The 19,494-nt window shown below is 42.4% G+C and overlaps 1 protein-coding gene across 2 annotated transcripts in view; it reads right to left on the minus strand.

Annotated features, from left to right (window-relative positions):
- Positions 1-19,494, minus strand: part of LOC117758564 (1-phosphatidylinositol 4,5-bisphosphate phosphodiesterase beta-1) — a 109,407-nt gene that overhangs the window by 29,165 nt on the left and 60,748 nt on the right. For both annotated transcript variants that reach the window (XM_034580344.1, XM_034580343.1), the window contains exons 5-13: positions 19,024-19,103; positions 16,604-16,657; positions 13,465-13,540; positions 11,799-11,899; positions 10,612-10,778; positions 6,070-6,216; positions 4,770-4,927; positions 485-567; positions 156-240 (exon numbers count right to left, since the gene is read on the minus strand). In XM_034580344.1, coding sequence (XP_034436235.1) covers positions 156-240; positions 485-567; positions 4,770-4,927; positions 6,070-6,216; positions 10,612-10,778; positions 11,799-11,899; positions 13,465-13,540; positions 16,604-16,657; positions 19,024-19,103 — 951 coding nt within the window. The remainder of the gene's footprint in view (positions 1-155; positions 241-484; positions 568-4,769; positions 4,928-6,069; positions 6,217-10,611; positions 10,779-11,798; positions 11,900-13,464; positions 13,541-16,603; positions 16,658-19,023; positions 19,104-19,494) is intronic.

The following is a 19,494-nucleotide window of genomic DNA, read 5'->3' on the forward strand; positions in this document are numbered from 1 at the left end:
TGTGTGTGTGTGTGTGTGTGTGTGTGTGTGTGTGTGTGTGTGTGTGTGTGTGTGTGTGTGTGTGATAAAGAGGCAGCAAAAGAAAGAGAGCATGCAATCATGAATGATCTGAATCTGAGCACATGCATGTGTGTAAAAGCATCTTATGTACTCACAGGATATTTTTCCAGAGGCTCTGTAAGCAATGCATCTCCAAATATTGACCGGCAGTACTCGGCCATCTTGGCCTGCTGCTTTGGCCTGGAAGTCATCACACACACAGACACACACACACACAAACACACAAACACACACCCACAAATATGTATGTTAACAATGTTAAGAATCCCCCTCCGGACATTTACAAAGATAAAGCAGAATAGCTAATTGGGCTTGAACTGACGTTCATCAATGAACCATCCATTGATGAGACAATACCCATCAATAAGGTCAACAGTCACTCTGTAGCCTTTACACCCCTGACATTAATGATCTGTTGACTTACGAGTCCACGTGGTTCTCAAAAGACAGAATGATAGGGAAGGGCGAGGTCTTGAAAGCACACTCTGCGATAGCCTCGATCACCTCCTAGAAGATGAACAGAAAGAAAAAATGATGGATAGAACAGATTTAAACCAGAATGGTTGTCAGTAGAGCACAAACCTCTGCAGAGGCTGAACAGTCCCCTTATAAAACCACATTTAAATTCACTAGATGTGGATTTTTATTTGGAGCACCAAATCGTACACACTCACAAATATTGGTCCCCTAAATGTTCCTGATTTTTAAAAATCAAGACCCATACATTAAATCCAGGGAAATGTGGACAGATCTACCCCGAAATGTAATCAGTTCTTTCTTGGCCCATTTCCCATCTTTCCGCCGAGTTTTGTAGGAATCCAACCAACAAAAACATATCCTCTTTTGCAGAGGCAGATTGTCAGGATTTGTTATATCGGTGACATTAAAAACAATGTTTGTCACTGTTGGTTAATGTGTATTGATGTGCTGTAGAGTCTTAGAAAAAACAAACAACAATATCCCCCAGCTTGTATTCCAGCAACAATAAATACAATTACAATTTTATGATTCCCTACATTTTGCAGAGTGCCTGAGAGCCTCCCCCAGAGAACATCCCCAAACCTGGTGAAATCAATAACAGCAGGAGAACGCATACACCAATAGTCAGGATGATTCATTCCAGAGCCAACATGTCCTCTGGACACATGGCACTTCAGCTGATTGTGCACACCATAGCTGGAAGAATTATCTTTGTGGCTGTGCATACCAAATGTGTTTATCAGTGGAAGTCAGTAGAGTGGATTTCCTATGTAACGCTATATTGTGACAGTGCGGGGCGTCAACATGTCGGTCAATTTTCTGGATAAAATGGTCTGTATTTGGTAAATGCTCTGTATTTATCTGAGCTTTTCTCATCTTGATGACCACTCAAAGCGCTTTACAGTACAGTTTATTGCCATTCATACACACTTTAATACAGTGCATCTATGAGAAGCACTTTTTCCTGAGAGGCAATTTGTGGGTTCGGTTTCTTGCCCAAGGACACTTTAGCATGCAGATGGAGAAGACTGGGATCAAACCGCCGACCTTCTGGTTAGAGGACGACCGCTCTACCCTAGACGTAGACAACTAATTCCTCATTAATTCATATCACACAAATTCCAGCATGAAATCATCCACAGAATCGAGGGCTGAGCCATGAGGTGGTGTCTGATATCTGATTTCCAAGCCACTCTTTGTCTAAGTCAATTACACCATCATTAACAGTGGTGTCAGTTCAGTTAATGCTTTCATTTCCATTTTGCTGCATCTCCTCCAATAAATATCTTTTTCTCCAACTCACCCCCTCAATCTGTAGCTTCCTTCTATCCTCTCTCCTCCATGTCTCCTATACACAGTTCTTTTTTTCACTCTCAAACGAATTCCATTAGGCTTGCTCTACTTCTTCTGTTACTCTCATTAGATCTAAATTTCCTCCATCAATCGATCCACCCACGTTTCTTATTTCTCTCATGACACCTCCTCTGCCCAGAGAATGAACACACGTCTTCCTGCATGAGGAATATCTGCGATTGTTCAACAATGCGATGACGAGATGACTTCAGTACCTCTGGATTATCTGGAGGGAATGACGTCAGATGGTGGGACAAATCTCTGCATGACTGACAAGGGTGATAACTCTGAACTGGCTCTAATGGACCAGGTTGCAGAACCCAATCCCTCCATGGTGGAACAGGTGGGAGACAGGAAGTTGACTTCCTCCATGTTGGACTTGTAGGATGTGTGCAAGTCCACTGCTGTTAAGCTCAAAATCCAATGGCCTGAAGTCAGTGAGTTGCTTGCATTACAGCGGGAGAAAGCTGCCCAATGTAAAGAGGACAGAAATACAACTTCTGAGGATTTTTTCCTGAATTGCTGGAGGAATCTGTTGTCTCTTGGAGAAACAAACCAATCAGAGAGAAGCATCACGTGGTGGGAAGTTCCTTGCTTGACTGAGAGGAGAGTCACGGTTCCCGCAGCCCCATCAGTGGAACATGAGGTGGTACGCTAGGATTTAATATCAAAGTTCCTCCACTAGGTAATATTTACCCAGCAGAGTCAGTATTTCCTGATGTGAGACCCAAACAGATGTTATGAGATGAGTATAGGTTACTTGTGTGGCTCCTGTTCAGTGAGTGTCTCAACAGACCACTGTGTGCTCCTTCATGAGGAGTAGGTTTAGTGTTTTTGATGATGTCAAGCCCCTTCACGGGGTATCACTGACACTGACACACGCAGAATGAAAAAGCAGCTTCTGAAGAGGTCACACTGTGGGTGTTATCCAATGTCAGAAAGTCACTTCTCACTAATCAGAGAACTGAGGTTATGCAAGTAACCGTAAGTTTGTTTTCTTGTTCATTTGGTTCAGGATCTGCACTTCAGTTTTATAATTATGTTGAAATCCCTTGGTGAATGCATCGTGAGTTTAAACAATAATAATTTCTAATACACAGTGTTACAGGGAGTCTCTTGCTCTGTGTTTATTGCACATTCATATTGTGTTAAACAAGGAAACCATGATTTATAGATTAGCGGTACTCCTGCTACAAAAGCCAATTTTCTCTTTGTCTTGTAATCTTCAGCCCCGCTCAGCACTTCTTTTTAGGATCTTTCAGTGTGTGCGTGTCTTTACAATTTCCTCTCTGCTGAATGCATGTCCCACTTGTTATCTCCCACTTCTGCCTACCTAAGCATGAAGGATTCATACGAAAACAATGCATGCATGTAATTCAATGCATTTTTATCTCTCCGATAACAGATATCTGTTTATTGTTTGCTCTGTTTACGTATCAGAGCTGAGTTGAGTCACTATTGCTATACCTTGACATTTAAAGCATGTTACTGTTGAAACGTGGGGTGGTTTTAATTAGATTAATTCGATTTTTGAAAGGAAGGAAGGAAGTAATACAACGAGGAGCAACAAACAGGTAATTGTTGGATTAAGAGCTGCACAACTCATCTGCATGATAGCCATCTTTACTGTTGTTGTGACACGTGCAGCATGAAAACAGGTTGACTGACGTTTATTAAAATTGTTAGGCTGCTCTGTAAAAAAGAAACACAAGTCTGTCTGGTCTTTTTACTGGACTTCTGACAGAGTAGCTGCTCAAGGAGAGTTTTTTTGTGATATTAAACTGCACTAATACAAGTCATAACTGCAAGTTGATGTATAGCATGAAGATGGAAATGATGGTATATGCATCTCAGCTACTGAACGTGCTCCAACAATTTGTTTTCCTAATTAAGCAATAAACTAACGTATCTCATTAACTCCATAAAACTGCAGATTTTTTATTGAGAAAAATTATGTTTTTCTAAATTAACGAGATCATTTTCTTCAAAAAACAATTAATTCTGCTCTGATTTTCTGAATTAACATAATAGTCTAGTGTCATAATCCAGCAAGAGTTTCTCACTTGCATGGAAGCAAACATTCCAGTCCTGCCTGTTTAGTTTAATCAGGTTTTAATTTGGTTTGGGTTTGAGACATTTGGAGATACTTGTGTCTTTAAGTGTCTTACCTCTGTGGACACCGTACTTGTAACAACACAGCACTGTTAGAGTGTTGCTTGTCGGGTTGGGGCTGATATGCATCAACAACCGTAGCTTCCGTGCCGGTGAGAGCTTCCTCGCAGGACTTGGAGGTATACAATTTTTATTTCTATATCGTTAATTCAGAAAAACCGCCCTGTTTTTCTTTTAACTAGAGAATAAAAAAAATGTATAATCCAATGTGTTTTTTTGAATTAACAAGATAATTAAGCTCATTTTGAAAAGTAAGTAGAAGAGCCAACACGTACCAATTAAGAGCACTCACCACTTAATCCAACGCCCTATCTCACCTTGTTAAAGAAAGTAAAAGAAGATCCGTGGGTCGTGCTTCACCGCCCCACAAATTTCATGGAGATTAGTTCAGTGGTGTTAAATAACCCTACTGACAGGCAGACAAACAACCAAACAAACAAGAATGGAAGCATAACCTCCTTGGCGGAGGTAATCAGCGTTTGATGCCGCATGTGGATTACATCATCCGTACGTGATGTCTGTTTACCCACAACCCCCCTCTCTCTGTGTCCGTAGACAAAGACATTAAAATGCGTCTTCAGAGAAAAAAAATTCTCATCTCGTTCTCCCTCTTCCTCTGCTCCCCTCTCCCCCCACCCTGCCCCTCGCCCCCCCCACCCTGGCCTTCGCCTAACGTTGCTATTACCCCGCTCTCCTTGTGTTACCTTGAAGGAGATTTCAGTTGTCATGGTGAAGCCGTGGGTGATGACAGGCTCTTCCTCCGTGGTGCGACCCTTCCAGCAGTCCAGTTCAATGCAGCGGCATCCAGACAGGAGAACCTGCTTGTACATCTCAACCGAGGAGTTCCCTGCGAGCTGGCCGGCTGCAACAAACAAACACACACACTTCAGGTAACTGTTATATTGATTCCCAAAGTAACAGGATGCCTACAAAAGCACGTCCTCCTGCTTTTCAAGAGCTCATTAACCTCATTAGTTGCTAGCATGCAGCAAAAACTATTTAGCTGTCGTTATCTGAAGCTGGCAATTCTCATCGCCCTGTCACCATTAGCGAAGCAATTATCTCGTCACATTAGCACCATGCTCTCTTGCAACAGTGTCAAAGTGAGAGGCAGCTCCGCGTTGTCACTTCAGGTGGGTTCATTCATTTCCTGATTCCTTTTTTCACATTCTTTTCCTCACATTTTTTTTTTTTTGTCTTCCTCTGATAGACATCCTTATCCGCCCCCATCAGAGATAGAGTTTCTCTACTGAATTAGTCATAGTGTTGAACACGGTATGAAACATTGGTCTAATTTGCCAGAGATCAACAGGATCAACATGAATGAATAAGTTGCACAAGCTCTTGTTAGCATAATTATCATGGATCTTTACAAATACTGCGAGGGCAGAAACACATTCCGCAAAAAATACCAAAAGTAAAACTGTGTTTACGAGAAGAGGAGATCCTGTTTGTTTTTCTCATTTCGCAGGCTATGAGGCTGTGTCCATTAAAGATATTCAATTTTTTTTGATTGCCGGAGAAATTTGATCCACTTGAAAGATTCAGTGCTCTCCAGTTCCCACCAGAATAGATTTGAATAGATGAATTATAATATCCATTGAAGGGAAAACGGTCTGTGTATTGTGCCTGCCATGGAGCCAGTTACTGTGACTACCAGTCTAAAGAAATATTTAACTCATGAATATCAATGAATTGAGTCCCATGGCATGACTTGATTGGATAACCTCTCGAGAGGTAATGCAGGAAAAGGGGGTCTGATATGCACTGGCGCATTTGATTGACTGACCTGCAAGGCATAAAGCAGGGAGTATTCACTCGTGCAACCGTAATTGTATTTCTAAATGAACAAATGATCTGTTCATGTGGAGACGAATAGAGGATGCTCGTGTGCAATAAATCAGGGGTAAAATTGTGTTGTGCGTGAATGCGTAAGTACAAATCTGACAGAGACAGACAGAGCTGCTTACATAACAGATTTTTTGGACTTGTGTTTGCATTTACCTGTGAGGTATGTGTTGTGTGAAGAGTTGATGAAATAGTGGGAGAGGGGAAACGTCATGTCCTCACTCTGGTCCAGCTTCTCAGGGGGGATGATGCAGTTCTCCTCCCCGTTCAGATACCTGGCAAAGCCTTCAACCGAGATCTGACCTGCGTGGACACAACACAGCACACAACAACCTTTTGACCTTGGTTCAGACTTGCAGGTGTGAAAACGCCTTTTTCCATAAAAAGATAAAGACAAATAAAAGATGATCTGACAAACAAGTGTCTTATGGTCCAGTAACTAATTTCCTATGACACGGAGCTGCACTGCTGTAAAAAAAAAAGTTTTACTCTGTCGTACAGGTTGACACAGTACAATGAAAACTGTCACTGTTATCTGTTTATTTTAAATTAAACCCACATACATCCTGCTCCTGCACCATTTGCTCTTGTTTGGGTTGTGAGAAATGCGGTGGCAAGCAGCTTCTTTCCAAGATTAACATCTGCAGCACCTATATAAATGGGCCGGGGGCTGAGTGCACGGACAGTCAGGAACTTGCCAGTTGCAGAAAGAGACTTTTTAAGTTTTGAACTTGTAATAGGATTAGCTGACAGTAACAAACATATAGAATATTGCCCGCCTTATCCTATTACTGAATGAAACATATGGTGCACGGTATATGGTACCTGACTATGTGTGCAACCTTTCTAATACAGATGCTGAATATTCTTTGAGCCACATTTCCCCCCTTTAATACTTTATATGTAATATATAACAAGAGAACCCATGAGTAAGTGTATAAGTGTGTGCACTGTGCTGTGTGAATGTACTGCATGTGCTCTCAGATAAGCAGACGGAAGACCGTGTTCAATCCCTTTCAAAGGTTACATTACTAAAAATGTTCATAATCCCTAATTAAAGCCACACTGAGCTTACATCAGTAGTTTCATTTAGCACAAAGCCTAAATCACCGTTTGCTGAAAGTTGTTCTTTCCTTGTTTTGATTCTACGTCAAGGTCACTCGTGTTAAGCGTCGCCTTTCTGCTGTCGTCAATGAGCTCATGTCCTCACTGAAAGTGCAGGAGAAAAAGATACTTCGCTGACTAAATGAGTAAATCTCACACTTCCAACCAGTCAGACACAAAATAAAACTGCCCATACCCGTGCACATCACCCAACACACCTGAATGCACATCATCTAGCAGATGCTCCACGTGAAACCAAAACACCCCCTCACACAACCTCCTCCGCTCACTTGACGTCGTGCTAAATATGCGAAGTGATGCAAGCTCGACGGGTGCAGCAGGTCCCTCCGGCCACGTTATGCTAATTCATGCGGCGCCGCCCTCTGCAGAGTTGTCGGACTAATTAACGCTGGCTGCTGTCTGACATCTGAGCTCAGTCGCACTCAGCGTCTTGCTCCCCGGTGACTACCTACGACCTCCCTTTACCAGGCGGAGTCCTAGCCTCTGCAATAAAGACATAGACGCAGCGTTTCCAATGTTTCCCCAGATGTTTGTAGGTCAAACAGAGGTGTTAACAAGCCGGGGATTTGGAGGTGTTATTCTAAAGGTGGCATTTGAAAGGTGAATGTAGATCTGACAGGAAGGGAATATGAAATATATGAATATGATACATTCAAGTTAGATACAAAATTGGGTTTTGGTGACAGTAAGGAATCTGCAGTTGAAATGCAGAGCTTCCTGTCTAAAGCCACTTGAGATGAAAATGCAATGATGTGCCGTCATATTCTCTGGATGAATGTGTCTTGTTTCATTTTGCATTTTACTCATCTGCCTTCAAACAATGTCAGGATGCTTGAGTGAGCGTAGAATAAAGGCGTCAAAGACGATGACAGAGCACTGGAGAGATTAATGACAGGTGTAATATTGAATGATGGAAAACAGAGAGAAGAAGAATGAGTGTCAGGATGACGGTTAGACCTTAGGATTGTGCCTGTATTCCACGTAATGCTTCTTCAGTGAAATATAAAAGCACATGTTTAGCATGCACATAGCTACCATACATTTCTGCATATACAGTAAGAGTGTCCTTGAGAGAAGGAAAAAGTGTGCGAATGGGATTGTGAATGTATGTGTGTGTGTGAAGGTAGCATGTGGAGCTCTGGATCACTCTGCAGAGCAGATGGCAGCACTTCCTCCGGCAAGATAAATACTTCACATGGAGGAATCTGTCACTGGGACAGAGAAGGGCACGCTTCCAGAAAGCCTGGGACAGGATGAACACACAGCATCACAGTGTGAGCACATCGCTGAGATCAGAGTCAAAACACGGGGCGGTCAAACGGGACATTTGAATGTGCTTTCATAATAAAAAAGATTGAAACTACTTCAGGAACCTGTTACTCATTCTGTCATACATTTGAGAAGAAGTAGGTGCTTTATTCAGAGGAGTGGCACTCAAGATCTGCTTCAGTCAGTTAGGGTCAATTTAGTTTCAGTGTAGCCACTAATAAAATGTGCAAATGTGATCTGCATATTGATGATGCTCTGAGCAGTCTTTTTTTACAGAAACTGTCTCTTGCTGCACCAAAGATTTGCTTTCTAGACTAAATAGCTAGTTCTCCATACATTGATAAAGATATAAATCCATGAACTGATGTGGGCAGCACAGTGGTGTGGTGTGGTGAGAAACACTGTCGCGTCACAGCAGGAAGAATCCCAGTTCGGCCGGGTTCTTCCCATGTTAGTTTGTTCCTGTGTGGGTTTTCCCCCGATTACGCCAGCTTCCTCCCACAGTCCAAAGACATGCAAATTGGGGTTAGGTTCATTGGAGTGTGAATGTTTGTCTCTGATTCCCTATCCAATGTGTACCCTGCCTTTCACCGATTGTCAACTAGGACTGGCTCATGCAAAGTAACGCACTTCAGATCTACAGCACAGTTATGAAGGGTTTTGATGAACAGCTCAATGCAGGTCAATCTTCTCATGATCTACTGTCAGGTTGTTGCTTCTGAAACAAACGCAAAGTACTAATATTTTACAAATCATATATTGTAGAGCACAGATGTATTATTGATCGGGAAGCTGAAGATATACAGTTTGCCATGTTATCAATAAAGCACAGATCTGTTGAATTTGCATTACATTATTTTGGTGCTTTCTAGCCCATGATGAAGGCAATAATCTAACACAGTGTAACCAACTGTAAATGATATAGTTAGAAGTAGTATTGTCAACTTTATTACTATATTTTCAAAATGGTTTGGTGCAATATAATGGCAAAATGACAACCCAGCCATTTGTTAAGTTAATAAACATAATATGGTGTAAAGTAAGTCACCCCTTTTTGGCACACGTGTGGTAGCAGGCTTTCCAGCAGAGATAAAATTGGAATTGGCACATACCTGACCGTGATGCCTGATATGTGCACAGTAATGTTCTCCGGTTTTGGCAGCTTCCTGTCTTCTGACAGTTCAGACAACATGAAAACACAAGATGTCCTGCAGTGTTGGATTCCCTTTGCTCCCCCATCCAGGTGGTTCATTAATTTTTCTGTTCCACTCCTGAGTCTCTAACACTTATTTACTTTTACACAAGTGCAGTTTATGTGAAGTTGATTTGTATTTGTATTCATATTGTTAGCTTTGATACTAAGTTTTAAGAGGTAGATCGATGGTCTTAACAGTAAACACTGATAACTGCAGCCTACAGTGAAACAAAGTGGCAAGCTATCGTGACCTATCGTGTCGACTTTGGCATTGTGGCCAGTGCCATCTTGTTTTTTTTAAACCAGAAGTAATCCTACTGTACTGGACAATGTGCGCACACATACACTTGCGACCTGCAGCCATTAGACAGTACCAGCTGTCAATCACACAGTATCCATGCACCAATACATACCAAGCTTTATTGTATATTTTATTCTAAACGGGACCATAATTTACCAAAAATTAACATCATGCTGTGTTGAATAAAACTTGAAACTATCGATTGAGAGCCCTGGGAAAATGTTTACTGACGTTTTAAATCAAGTGAGAAGTTGGGTCATTTTCTCATAGAATTCTATGCCGGTCATTTGAGACACTAGATGATTTAGGCACTTTCTTATTGGCTTCACTTTCCAGACGCGGAGTCTACGTCCATTTTCATAAACAGTCTCTGAATGTAGCACAGTCACCATTAACACATGCAAATGGACAAAGCACGAGCACATCAAAATAAAAAAGAATTGCACATATGTCACAAATGCACTATTCAGAGAGGAGTCATGACTCAATGACAGCAAATACACAAGTTGCCAAACTTCTACTAGTTGCCTGGCAACTGCTCCCGCTGCTGTAGCCTTACATGAGATAAACAGAAATGAGAGTGATATCAATATATATATATATATATATATATATATATATATATATATATATATATGTGTGTGTGTGTGTGTGTATCTAAATGTAGAATTGTGTGCAGATAAGTTCATATAAGGTCTTTGCTATATTTCCTATAAAACACTTAAAGGGGCATTGTGTGCATTTACCCATAACAATAGACATGTTTAATGTCTCAATGTTTGTGTTGACAGACACTTCAGCCACTGACCTTTCTGTGCCAGCAAAGCATTAGGTTCATATTTGTCCACCAGCAGCTGGACCTGTTCTGGTTTCAGAGGAGGGTAGAGAATCTCATTCAGACGAGGGTCTCGCTGTTTATTGTTGATGAACTCTGTCATTTGCTCCACCGTCAGGTATGGACGGCTCTTAGCCCCCCTGAGGAGAAGAGTAAAGACGAGAGAGAGTAGCGTGACTGGTGGGAATACAAATGGGTAATTAAAATGGAAAAAAGATGTAGATAGGAAAAGCGACTAATACGCAAAGGAGCAGAGGATAAAATGTTGTGTTGAATAAATCATACAATTTGATTTAAACATCTTCCATATCTCTGCCCGTTCCACTAAATTATCATCCCCATATCCTCCTGGCTTTCGTGCCTTCTCACTTAACTGTGATTAAAATCTAGATTTATGACTCGGAGTGGTCAGAGTCGTGCTGGCACGCAGGCTCGGCTGATGGTCTGAGTCCCTCTAGGCCAAGGGGCAGCTCTGCTTCTGCAGCACATGGGGCCATACAGTCAGACTCGAGGAGTGGCGACCAGAGCCAATACAACACACTTCCCTGAGCTAATTAACTACTTATAATTACTCTAATGGGCAAAAGCGGGTGTCTTAAGCTCGCAAAGCCATATTGCTCCATCAAGGCTGGCAGCCATTATCTAGCTGCTGGTCTGAAAATAGCAACAGCTGGTTGGAAAAATGTAATCAAATTAATCACTCTCACATTGATTCGAGTTTTTCACACAACTTGTAAAACTCTGAAGTTGGAATTTACATATTCTTTGGAAGTTGCGAAAATTATTATCTCCGGGAACGATTCCTAAATGACAACTAAAGCCGAGTTCACACTACTTAACTTTCAAAGTTGTGTAGTTCACACTAGAACTAGACTTCCTGATGAGTGTCTGGCTTCACCACGTCCTGTGCTCTGATTGGCTGGAGTTGTTGCCAACTCTGACTAGATTTCCAGCAAGTTGAAAATCTGATTGAAGTCTGCCACTTGTCTGGGACACGTTGGTGAGCCTCTCTAATGCATACGTAACACAGCGATTGGTGACTGCCAATCATGCAACGATCGTTGGCTTATGTCTGTGACTTGCAAAAATTGTCGTAGAACGGCGAATTGGGTTGAAAATCGTTAAGTGTGAACTAGGCTTAAGACAAACTTGGTTCTTACACATCAGAGAAGATGTGGTCCAGTTCAGATCGGCAGCAGATGTTGCTTAGAAACATGTTATACACCTCTGGAGTGAAGTCTTCCTGGGGGATGGAGTCATTCTGCAGAAGAACACAACAACATGGTGAGAACCACTGCAATGCATAGTAATGGGTAGAGACACTGTGGGTGAAATACAAATATATAGTATCTGCAATGCTGGGCTATTGAATACGATCACTAGTTTTCTATGGTATTGTATCTTCGCTGTTTGTAAAAAAATCACAAATTTGTCTTAAAGGGATTAAAGGTTTGTTTGAACACGTTAGCCAACAACAATTAACAACAACAACAATAAAAACAACAGAACAACAACATGTGACAGAAATATAATTCTTTCAGAACTTTGGGGGTTTAGTTCTTGTATGAAGCCGGTATGGTATGTTCTGCAGCTGACCCGACCTCTAGTCTCCTTCTGGGGGCTATTATACAGACCTTCAGTTCAAACACAAACAATTAACAGGAGACGACTTCCTGCAATTTGCACTTGGACTTGCATAAAAAAAAAGCTCTGGCCACGAGGGCCTCTTGTGGAGCTATCAGAGCCAAACAGCCCTGATAAAGACACGGTGAGTGTGCAGCACTGCAGCAGGCGATAGCTTTGTGTCGGCAAGGAACAAAACCAGAACCAAGCGTTCTTAGAAGGAGGTGGGAGGGAAGAAGATCAGGAAGGATGCCCTAGGGAGGATAGAGGTCAAGCCCCGCAGAGACTCAAGGACTCATTCTGAAGAACCTTGGTGCGAGCTACCATGTGTATGCACTGTTCCCCCGTGAGTTTGACGGATTAACAGCGGCACCATTTAGCTGTAATCACTTGTGCATCGGAAACAACAGCAAATCCCAGCGGGCCTTCGTACAGAGACATGTTTTTAAATCCTGCTCTCGGCCTGTGCTAATTACGTACAGTTTGGTCTGTGTGACAGTGTGTGTGTGTGTGTGTGTGTGTGTGTGTGTGTGTGTGTGTGTGTGTGTGTGTGTGTGTGTGTGTGTGTGTGTGTGTGTGTGTGTGTGTGTGTGTGTGCATCTGTGTGTTTGCATTTCATTATGTATTAATTATGTTTGTATTAAGAGGCCATTTAATACAGCTACGGTGTGTGTCTGACTGTATGTGCAGATGTTTTACTATGCACTCAGAACTGCATTAAACTGCATTAAACGGCAGTTCCCACTTCCCAGCATGTAAATTGCTTGCTACTGCTGGAATACAGAGACTTTTTGCTGTATTGGAGGGACTGCTTACACCTCTATGCATGAGGGGGCCGCTTCTCTCTAGTGATAGCTGAGAGAGGTAAAGATAAAACTGCTTTTGTCATCTCTATTGCTCCCTCCGGGTCTATTTGTTTCATTACAACCAAAGCTAAATCAGTTCTGAGTGGGAAGTCATGCAGGCATCCAGAAAATAAGACTCCAAACAAATGAGCAAAAGCAGCAATCATCTGCTGTGTCAGGAGAGTAGAGAGCGAGGCGAACGAAGAGGTGACATGCTGATGGATGGACGGAGAAGATGAAAGAGCTGGGAGATAAGAGAAAGGAGGAGGTACACGAATGGGAGTGGGTTCGGAGACAAGAGGAAACACAAGGAGACGGCAACACTGAGAAAAGACATTCAGTATTTTTGGTTACTCACTCTGCCAGAAGGGAGGTTGCAGTTTTCCAGGGCTGTCTCCACTCGCTTCCTGTCTGCTGAGAACACCCTGAAGATACTGCGGGGACACAAAAACACACTCGGATGAGCAATCACAGAAAAACCACACAGGCAGAGGAAGGTTTCACGCTGAGCCTCTGTGTCAAACTGTTGAATTTACCGCAGCTTTTAATGGACACTTATTAAGGATATTCTTAATAAGAAGAAAATTCAGCATGAGCCGCAAACACAAATGACAGGTGGGTGATGAGAGAATGCAACCACAAACTCCAGAGAGGAAATAAAGGCCGATACAGAAAAGGGTTGCAAGAAGAATAAGAGGGTAGCTGTACAAAAAGGCACACATAACAAAAACTAATGCAGTCTATGGCCCCTGCATTACCATCCATCCTGAGAGATCCGATAACAAGAGGACAGCGGGAAGTTAAACGGTTTACACCTGGTATTAAAATACATCCTGAATGTGTCTCTTGTGACCACTTGTGATTGTGCAATCAGTTTGTGGGTGAAGAGAGAACGTAAACCACCAAAAATGCCTATTTGAAAAAGTGATATGTGCAGAATAAGAAGGTGGATGTGCAGGAAGGAACCCTTATTGCCTGAGAGATACGATCAGAAGTGGACAGCCCTGAGTTCATTTGGTCACACCTGCTATTAAAATGTGTTGCCTGTGACCACCTGTGATCAGATTTCACTTACCCGCTATATATGCAAATAAATGCAATTATACCTTTGTGTTTACAAAGACCAAACAATGTTGTCTACTATACTTTCGATTAATTGTGAAACTCAAGCGGGTCAGAGGACGTCCTTCACATTTGGATCTGTGCCTCTTAGTGGAAGACGGAAGCAAAGCTATCCATCAACCTTACCAAGCCGGGTTGCACGGCTCCCATCTTATCATATATGAGGAAAAGGGAGGCCACACGAAACTTGTGATCAGTTCACACAACTAAAAGAACGGGGCCACCTGCATCCTCGATCAGCTCCGAAAGTGGTCAGAGTGACCAAATCAAGACAAATTGAGGACGCATTTGGGTACATTCACACATCCACTTAGCACTGACCACTTGTGAGGGCGGATGTTAATATCAGGTCTAAACGGGGGTGAACACTCATGATGAAGGTTAAACAGTTACACAGACTTTTGTTTGAAACTGTTATGGAAAGGTGTTGTTTTGACTTTAGGTGCAGTTTAAAGGCTGCGTGTCATAGACTGTGTCATACTGAGAGCTGCTTCAAATATTGTGTGCACACACTAAGTAAATGAGTGCAAAAAAGATAAACACATCTCAGCAAAGGTGAGTCATGTGTGCACGCACACTGCGAAACATAATCACTGCAAGAACATTTCATTATCAAATATGAATGGTATGTGTAATATATGCAGAATGAACAGCTTGGGTTACTTCTGCTCACACACATCTTAACTCCAGATGGCACATACATAAAAAATGTATGATGTTTGCAATTCTCCAGATATACAATATACCCCCAAACATATTTATGGAGATGAGCTCATAAAGTTGCATCCACAATCTTGTCATTTATTATTATCATTGTCGTTATAACATCAGAGTGTCTTAGATGGTACTTGTAATTCCACAAATCCAATTTCAACAGTCGTAAAATTTGTGTTTACTTAATATATTTTCAACATCAGGATTCATGCAGCGCAGCCATCATATGATCGCTGCTCTGTGAAAGCTGCTCATCTCCAGTGTCACATTATCACGAGGAAAGAAAAACTGCCTTGTTTTCAGGTTTTTGACACTACATTTTTCATATAATCCTCTGGGTTTGTGAATGATTTATTTTTCTTTTGAAGATACGTGGTTTTCACCAGACGGTGAAAACTCTGCTGTCCTGCCTCATCTGTCATTTGTAGAGTGTAGAGAGAGAGAGAGAGAGAGGGGGGAGAGAGGGAGAGAGGGGGGGAGAGAGAGAGAGAGAGAGAGAGAGAGAGAGAGAGAGAGAGAGGTGGCTATTCTCTGTTTTATTCCAGTGTATATAGACAATAAATGTGATTGATGGCGATAAACTCCTGTGTTGTTGCGGCTACCGCAAGCTGTTTAGGCCGGTTTCTGCTGGCCATATAGCCTGTTGTAATTACATGCAGAGGTATGGTATCCATGTGCACATATTGTATGCTCGGTGGGAGAGCAGAGTCAAGCTGACATTAGTCAAGCTGACATGTCCTCCCAGCTAGGAGGTTAATTCCCTAAACGGCAAGGAGTGTCTCTCTGCCTCTCTGCGCTGACACCCACTGCTCTGCGGCTCGGAGGGGAGGTTATCGCAGAAGTTCACTGTTGCCTGCCTGAGAGCTCAACCTGACTAATGGAGATGGAGGGAGTACGGTTTTTTTTCAACGAGCTGATGACAAACGCCCGGATAAGTCAAAACGGAAACTTATATTCACAAAACTGAAACACACACAAAAGGAAAATCCTCACACACGCTGGCCCATTCGGAGATGGAGCTAGTGACTGTGGGAACTGTGGGAAAGTGTTTGTCTGTGACGAGAAGGGAAACATGGAAACATGTCAAACAACCAGCTGTTTTTGTTGGCAGCTGTCGCACGCACACACACACACACACACACTCTGAGAGTCTCTCACAGTGTCTCAATAACTTCAGAGGACATTACACTCACTTACATTGATTTCCTGGAGACTTACCTGACTTCTAACATGAACCATAGTTACTAATTGCCTAACCCTAACCTTCACCTAAACCTTAAATGTGTCTTCACTTTAAAATTCAATGATTTGTGTTATGGGGAGTTGCTTTTTGTGACAATAAGGAAGACAAGTCCTCATAATGAAACTGTGTAAACAGATTTACATTACCTGGACACCCACACCCACACCCACACCCACACCCACACACACTCACACTCACACACATTTTGCTGCAGAGCTGAAGAGCTGTGGAAAGACTAACAGAGGGATATTGTGACAACAAAAGGGAGGGGTAATGTATTCTAATAAATGCACATACATAGAAACAGAGAATGTGTGTAGACACACACTGAGAGTGACGAGAGAAGGCAGAGGAAGCTATGTGGTGATCAAAAGAGCAGAGAGGTGGCAGGGGAGAGGAGGATGAATCACAGACTTACTTCTTGACGGGGATTCGCCCCTCTGGGTTGAGCTGCAGCTTCAGCCGAGTGTATCTGCAATGGACAGAGCACATACCTTACACAACATGTAATCAGCAGTTTGTAATACTTGTGTGCTTGTGTGTGTTTTTGCTTGGGTTTACAAGTGTGATTTATGTACAGAACTATTTGCCATGTGTTTATATGGGTTTGAAGTGCAAAATTCATCTTCACAGTGCATGTATCACTGTAGTAAAATAAAATGTATCACCCAGCGGCTGACTGCATGTGTCTTCTTCTCTCCGCATACCATGAATATTCGGCCATGTTCACATGACACGTTCGAATTGTGGCTTATCCCTGGAAGTCTTGCATTTGCAGCACCGAGCCATGCAGCAGCAGCAACACAGGCCGCGCAGCCCGGGCTATAAATAGCAAAACTGCAACAGGAGCCATCATTACAGGCTGGGGCTTTAAGTGGCTGCTGGCTAATAATTAATATCCATTACAGCGGCCACTTCATAGGCCATAGGCAAAGTCACCGATGACTGTAATGGTTAACGGGGCCAGAGTGGGCTTCGTCTGGAGCATTTCTTTTATCCAAAAAGAGAGAGAAACGAAGAGAGAGCTAGTTGACGACAGCTGACATCACTAAAGCTGCACGTGGGAGAAAAGAACTTGAGGTTGAAAGCAAGGTAGGGAAAGATGAAAAGCATGAGAGTTAGAAAAGAGGGAGGGAACAATGTGTTTCTTGATGCCCTCATCTGCCTTACAAGTGCCTGTATTATTCATTTAGACGAGTGGGGGGTAAAACCGATTACTTACATCAGTCTCCTTTCCTAGTTATCTCACTGCTTCCTCCCTTTCTGCTCTCCCTCTCTGGTTAATTCTTACTAAGAAGGTCAGTTTCCATTTCACCTATAGTAATAGGAACACTTATTTGTGCACATCTACAAACCTAGCATGAGATGAAATGCAAAACATGTACAAAACAGCGCAATAAGTGGTAAATACTTAGTGTTCTTTACCGTTCATCCTGATATATGTAGAGCAATTCTAAATGTAATCACTGATGCTCAAGGCTATGTAATTTAAGGAGTGTCCTTATTCCTGCTGCATTGATCTCTTGTATCAAGCAGCCATTTTCAGACACGCTGGGTTCTGCTTTGTTTCCTGCTGCTGGGAACAGTGCCAGTTTCCGCCGCTTCCCGTCCTCTCCAAAAAAAAATTGAATCATGGCCTTAAGAGCCAGCGATGAGAATTAACCACATGCAGAGGAACATCAACATCACTTCAGGGACGAGGCCTCCTCATGCTGTGGTGGTGGTACGACAAAGAAGTGCCTTATTTGTAAGCAGCTAGTGCACAGCCACCGCTGCTGTGAGCAGCCAGCGTGACTGCGAAAACCTGCCCTATTCAATTCCATTCAACTCTCCGTGTACCGTGTGGTCGATGGCCACTTTTATTGTCTCATAAGTCAATTAGGCTCCTCAGGGTGTGACTTAATGGCTTCTGTTCGCTGATAAACATCAGACAGCTCGGCTCTGATTTGTTACCAGACAGAGCAGATTCTCGAAAATTCATATTTGAGGTCGCTCTACATCAGCTTCGCTCACTGCACATATAGATAATCAGCTGTGGACCACAGAAAAGTGTGTTTGCTCAAATTAAAGGAGCTGTTACTTGACAAAGAGACATTCATGAGAGCAAGGGATGATTTACATACAGTAATAGGCTGGGATGGAGGAATGTCGCTCCAATGAGCTACAGCAGCACATGCATGCACATAATGTGCATACACTCTTGCACTGGGAGGCAGATAAGCGTGAACAGAGTCGAGTTTACAAACTAATACCTGTTTCTAGCTGTTTTATTTATCCACCTCCTCCTTCATTCCTTCCTGCTTGTTTTTCTCCCCTAACTCTCTCCATCGATGTGAGGTGAAGTGACCTTTATAAAGTCGAACCCTCGGGCTGCTCGGTGGAGATGTGAAAAGCAACTTCAATTCTTACCTCCTGTACAGTACATGTTTACTGGGGTGTATATGCAAAGGTTACTGTGTGCATTTTTAATCATGTTTTTTAATGTACTCTGTACACTTATGTGCATGTTGCATACAGGGGGGTGGAAGCACTCCTCTGGCTTATCAGTCAGGGGTTAGGGGTTAGGGGTTAGTCATACGTCTCTTTTACATAGCATGCCTCAATGCCTCATTTGTTTTCTACAGTTTGATTCTATGTAAATTACAATACAAAACTGATGCGATGTGGGTGATTGCTGACATTTTTTTTGGGTGTGTAGCAGACCTGATTTTCATATTCATATCGGGGTTTGGTGATTTACATTTTTCATATGAGTGTGTGTGTGTGTGTGTGTGTGTGTGTGTGTGTGTGTGTGTGTGTGTGTGTGTGTGTGTGTGTGTGTGTGTGTAGAAAACATACGCTTTCTCAAGGCAGGCCTCCCTGGACATGTTCTGTACAAAAAGGTTAGATGCCAGGTTGAATAGCTCCTCCGCCCATTCCTGCAGTAAATAAAACAAATAAGGACACACACACACACTCACAGTACTTAGTCCTCGTTTGATTTGATGTTGATAACTGCTGAGAGGCTAAATGTGTTACTACTGTCACATGTTTGGAACAAATAAAGACCTTAGCTCATACACGTAGGTATGCAGGTCATTTTCATTTGAACATAGAAAACACATGGTAGATTTCATGTTGAGTCTCATCTCTAACCCAAATCTATCAAGACTATGGAAGACTCAAGAATAAATGAGAAAGTTTTAAGTCATGTACTGTATGTTAATCATCTTTAATATAGGGAAGTTGAGACACTGATCACATTTGTGTTCTGCAGCCTTTTCTTCATTTATTTAATTAACCTTTGTGTCATTTGAAACTTTCATTTCA

The sequence above is a fragment of the Hippoglossus hippoglossus genome, chromosome 24, assembly GCF_009819705.1.
Source record: "Hippoglossus hippoglossus isolate fHipHip1 chromosome 24, fHipHip1.pri, whole genome shotgun sequence".
Lineage (NCBI taxonomy): Eukaryota > Metazoa > Chordata > Actinopteri > Pleuronectiformes > Pleuronectidae > Hippoglossus > Hippoglossus hippoglossus.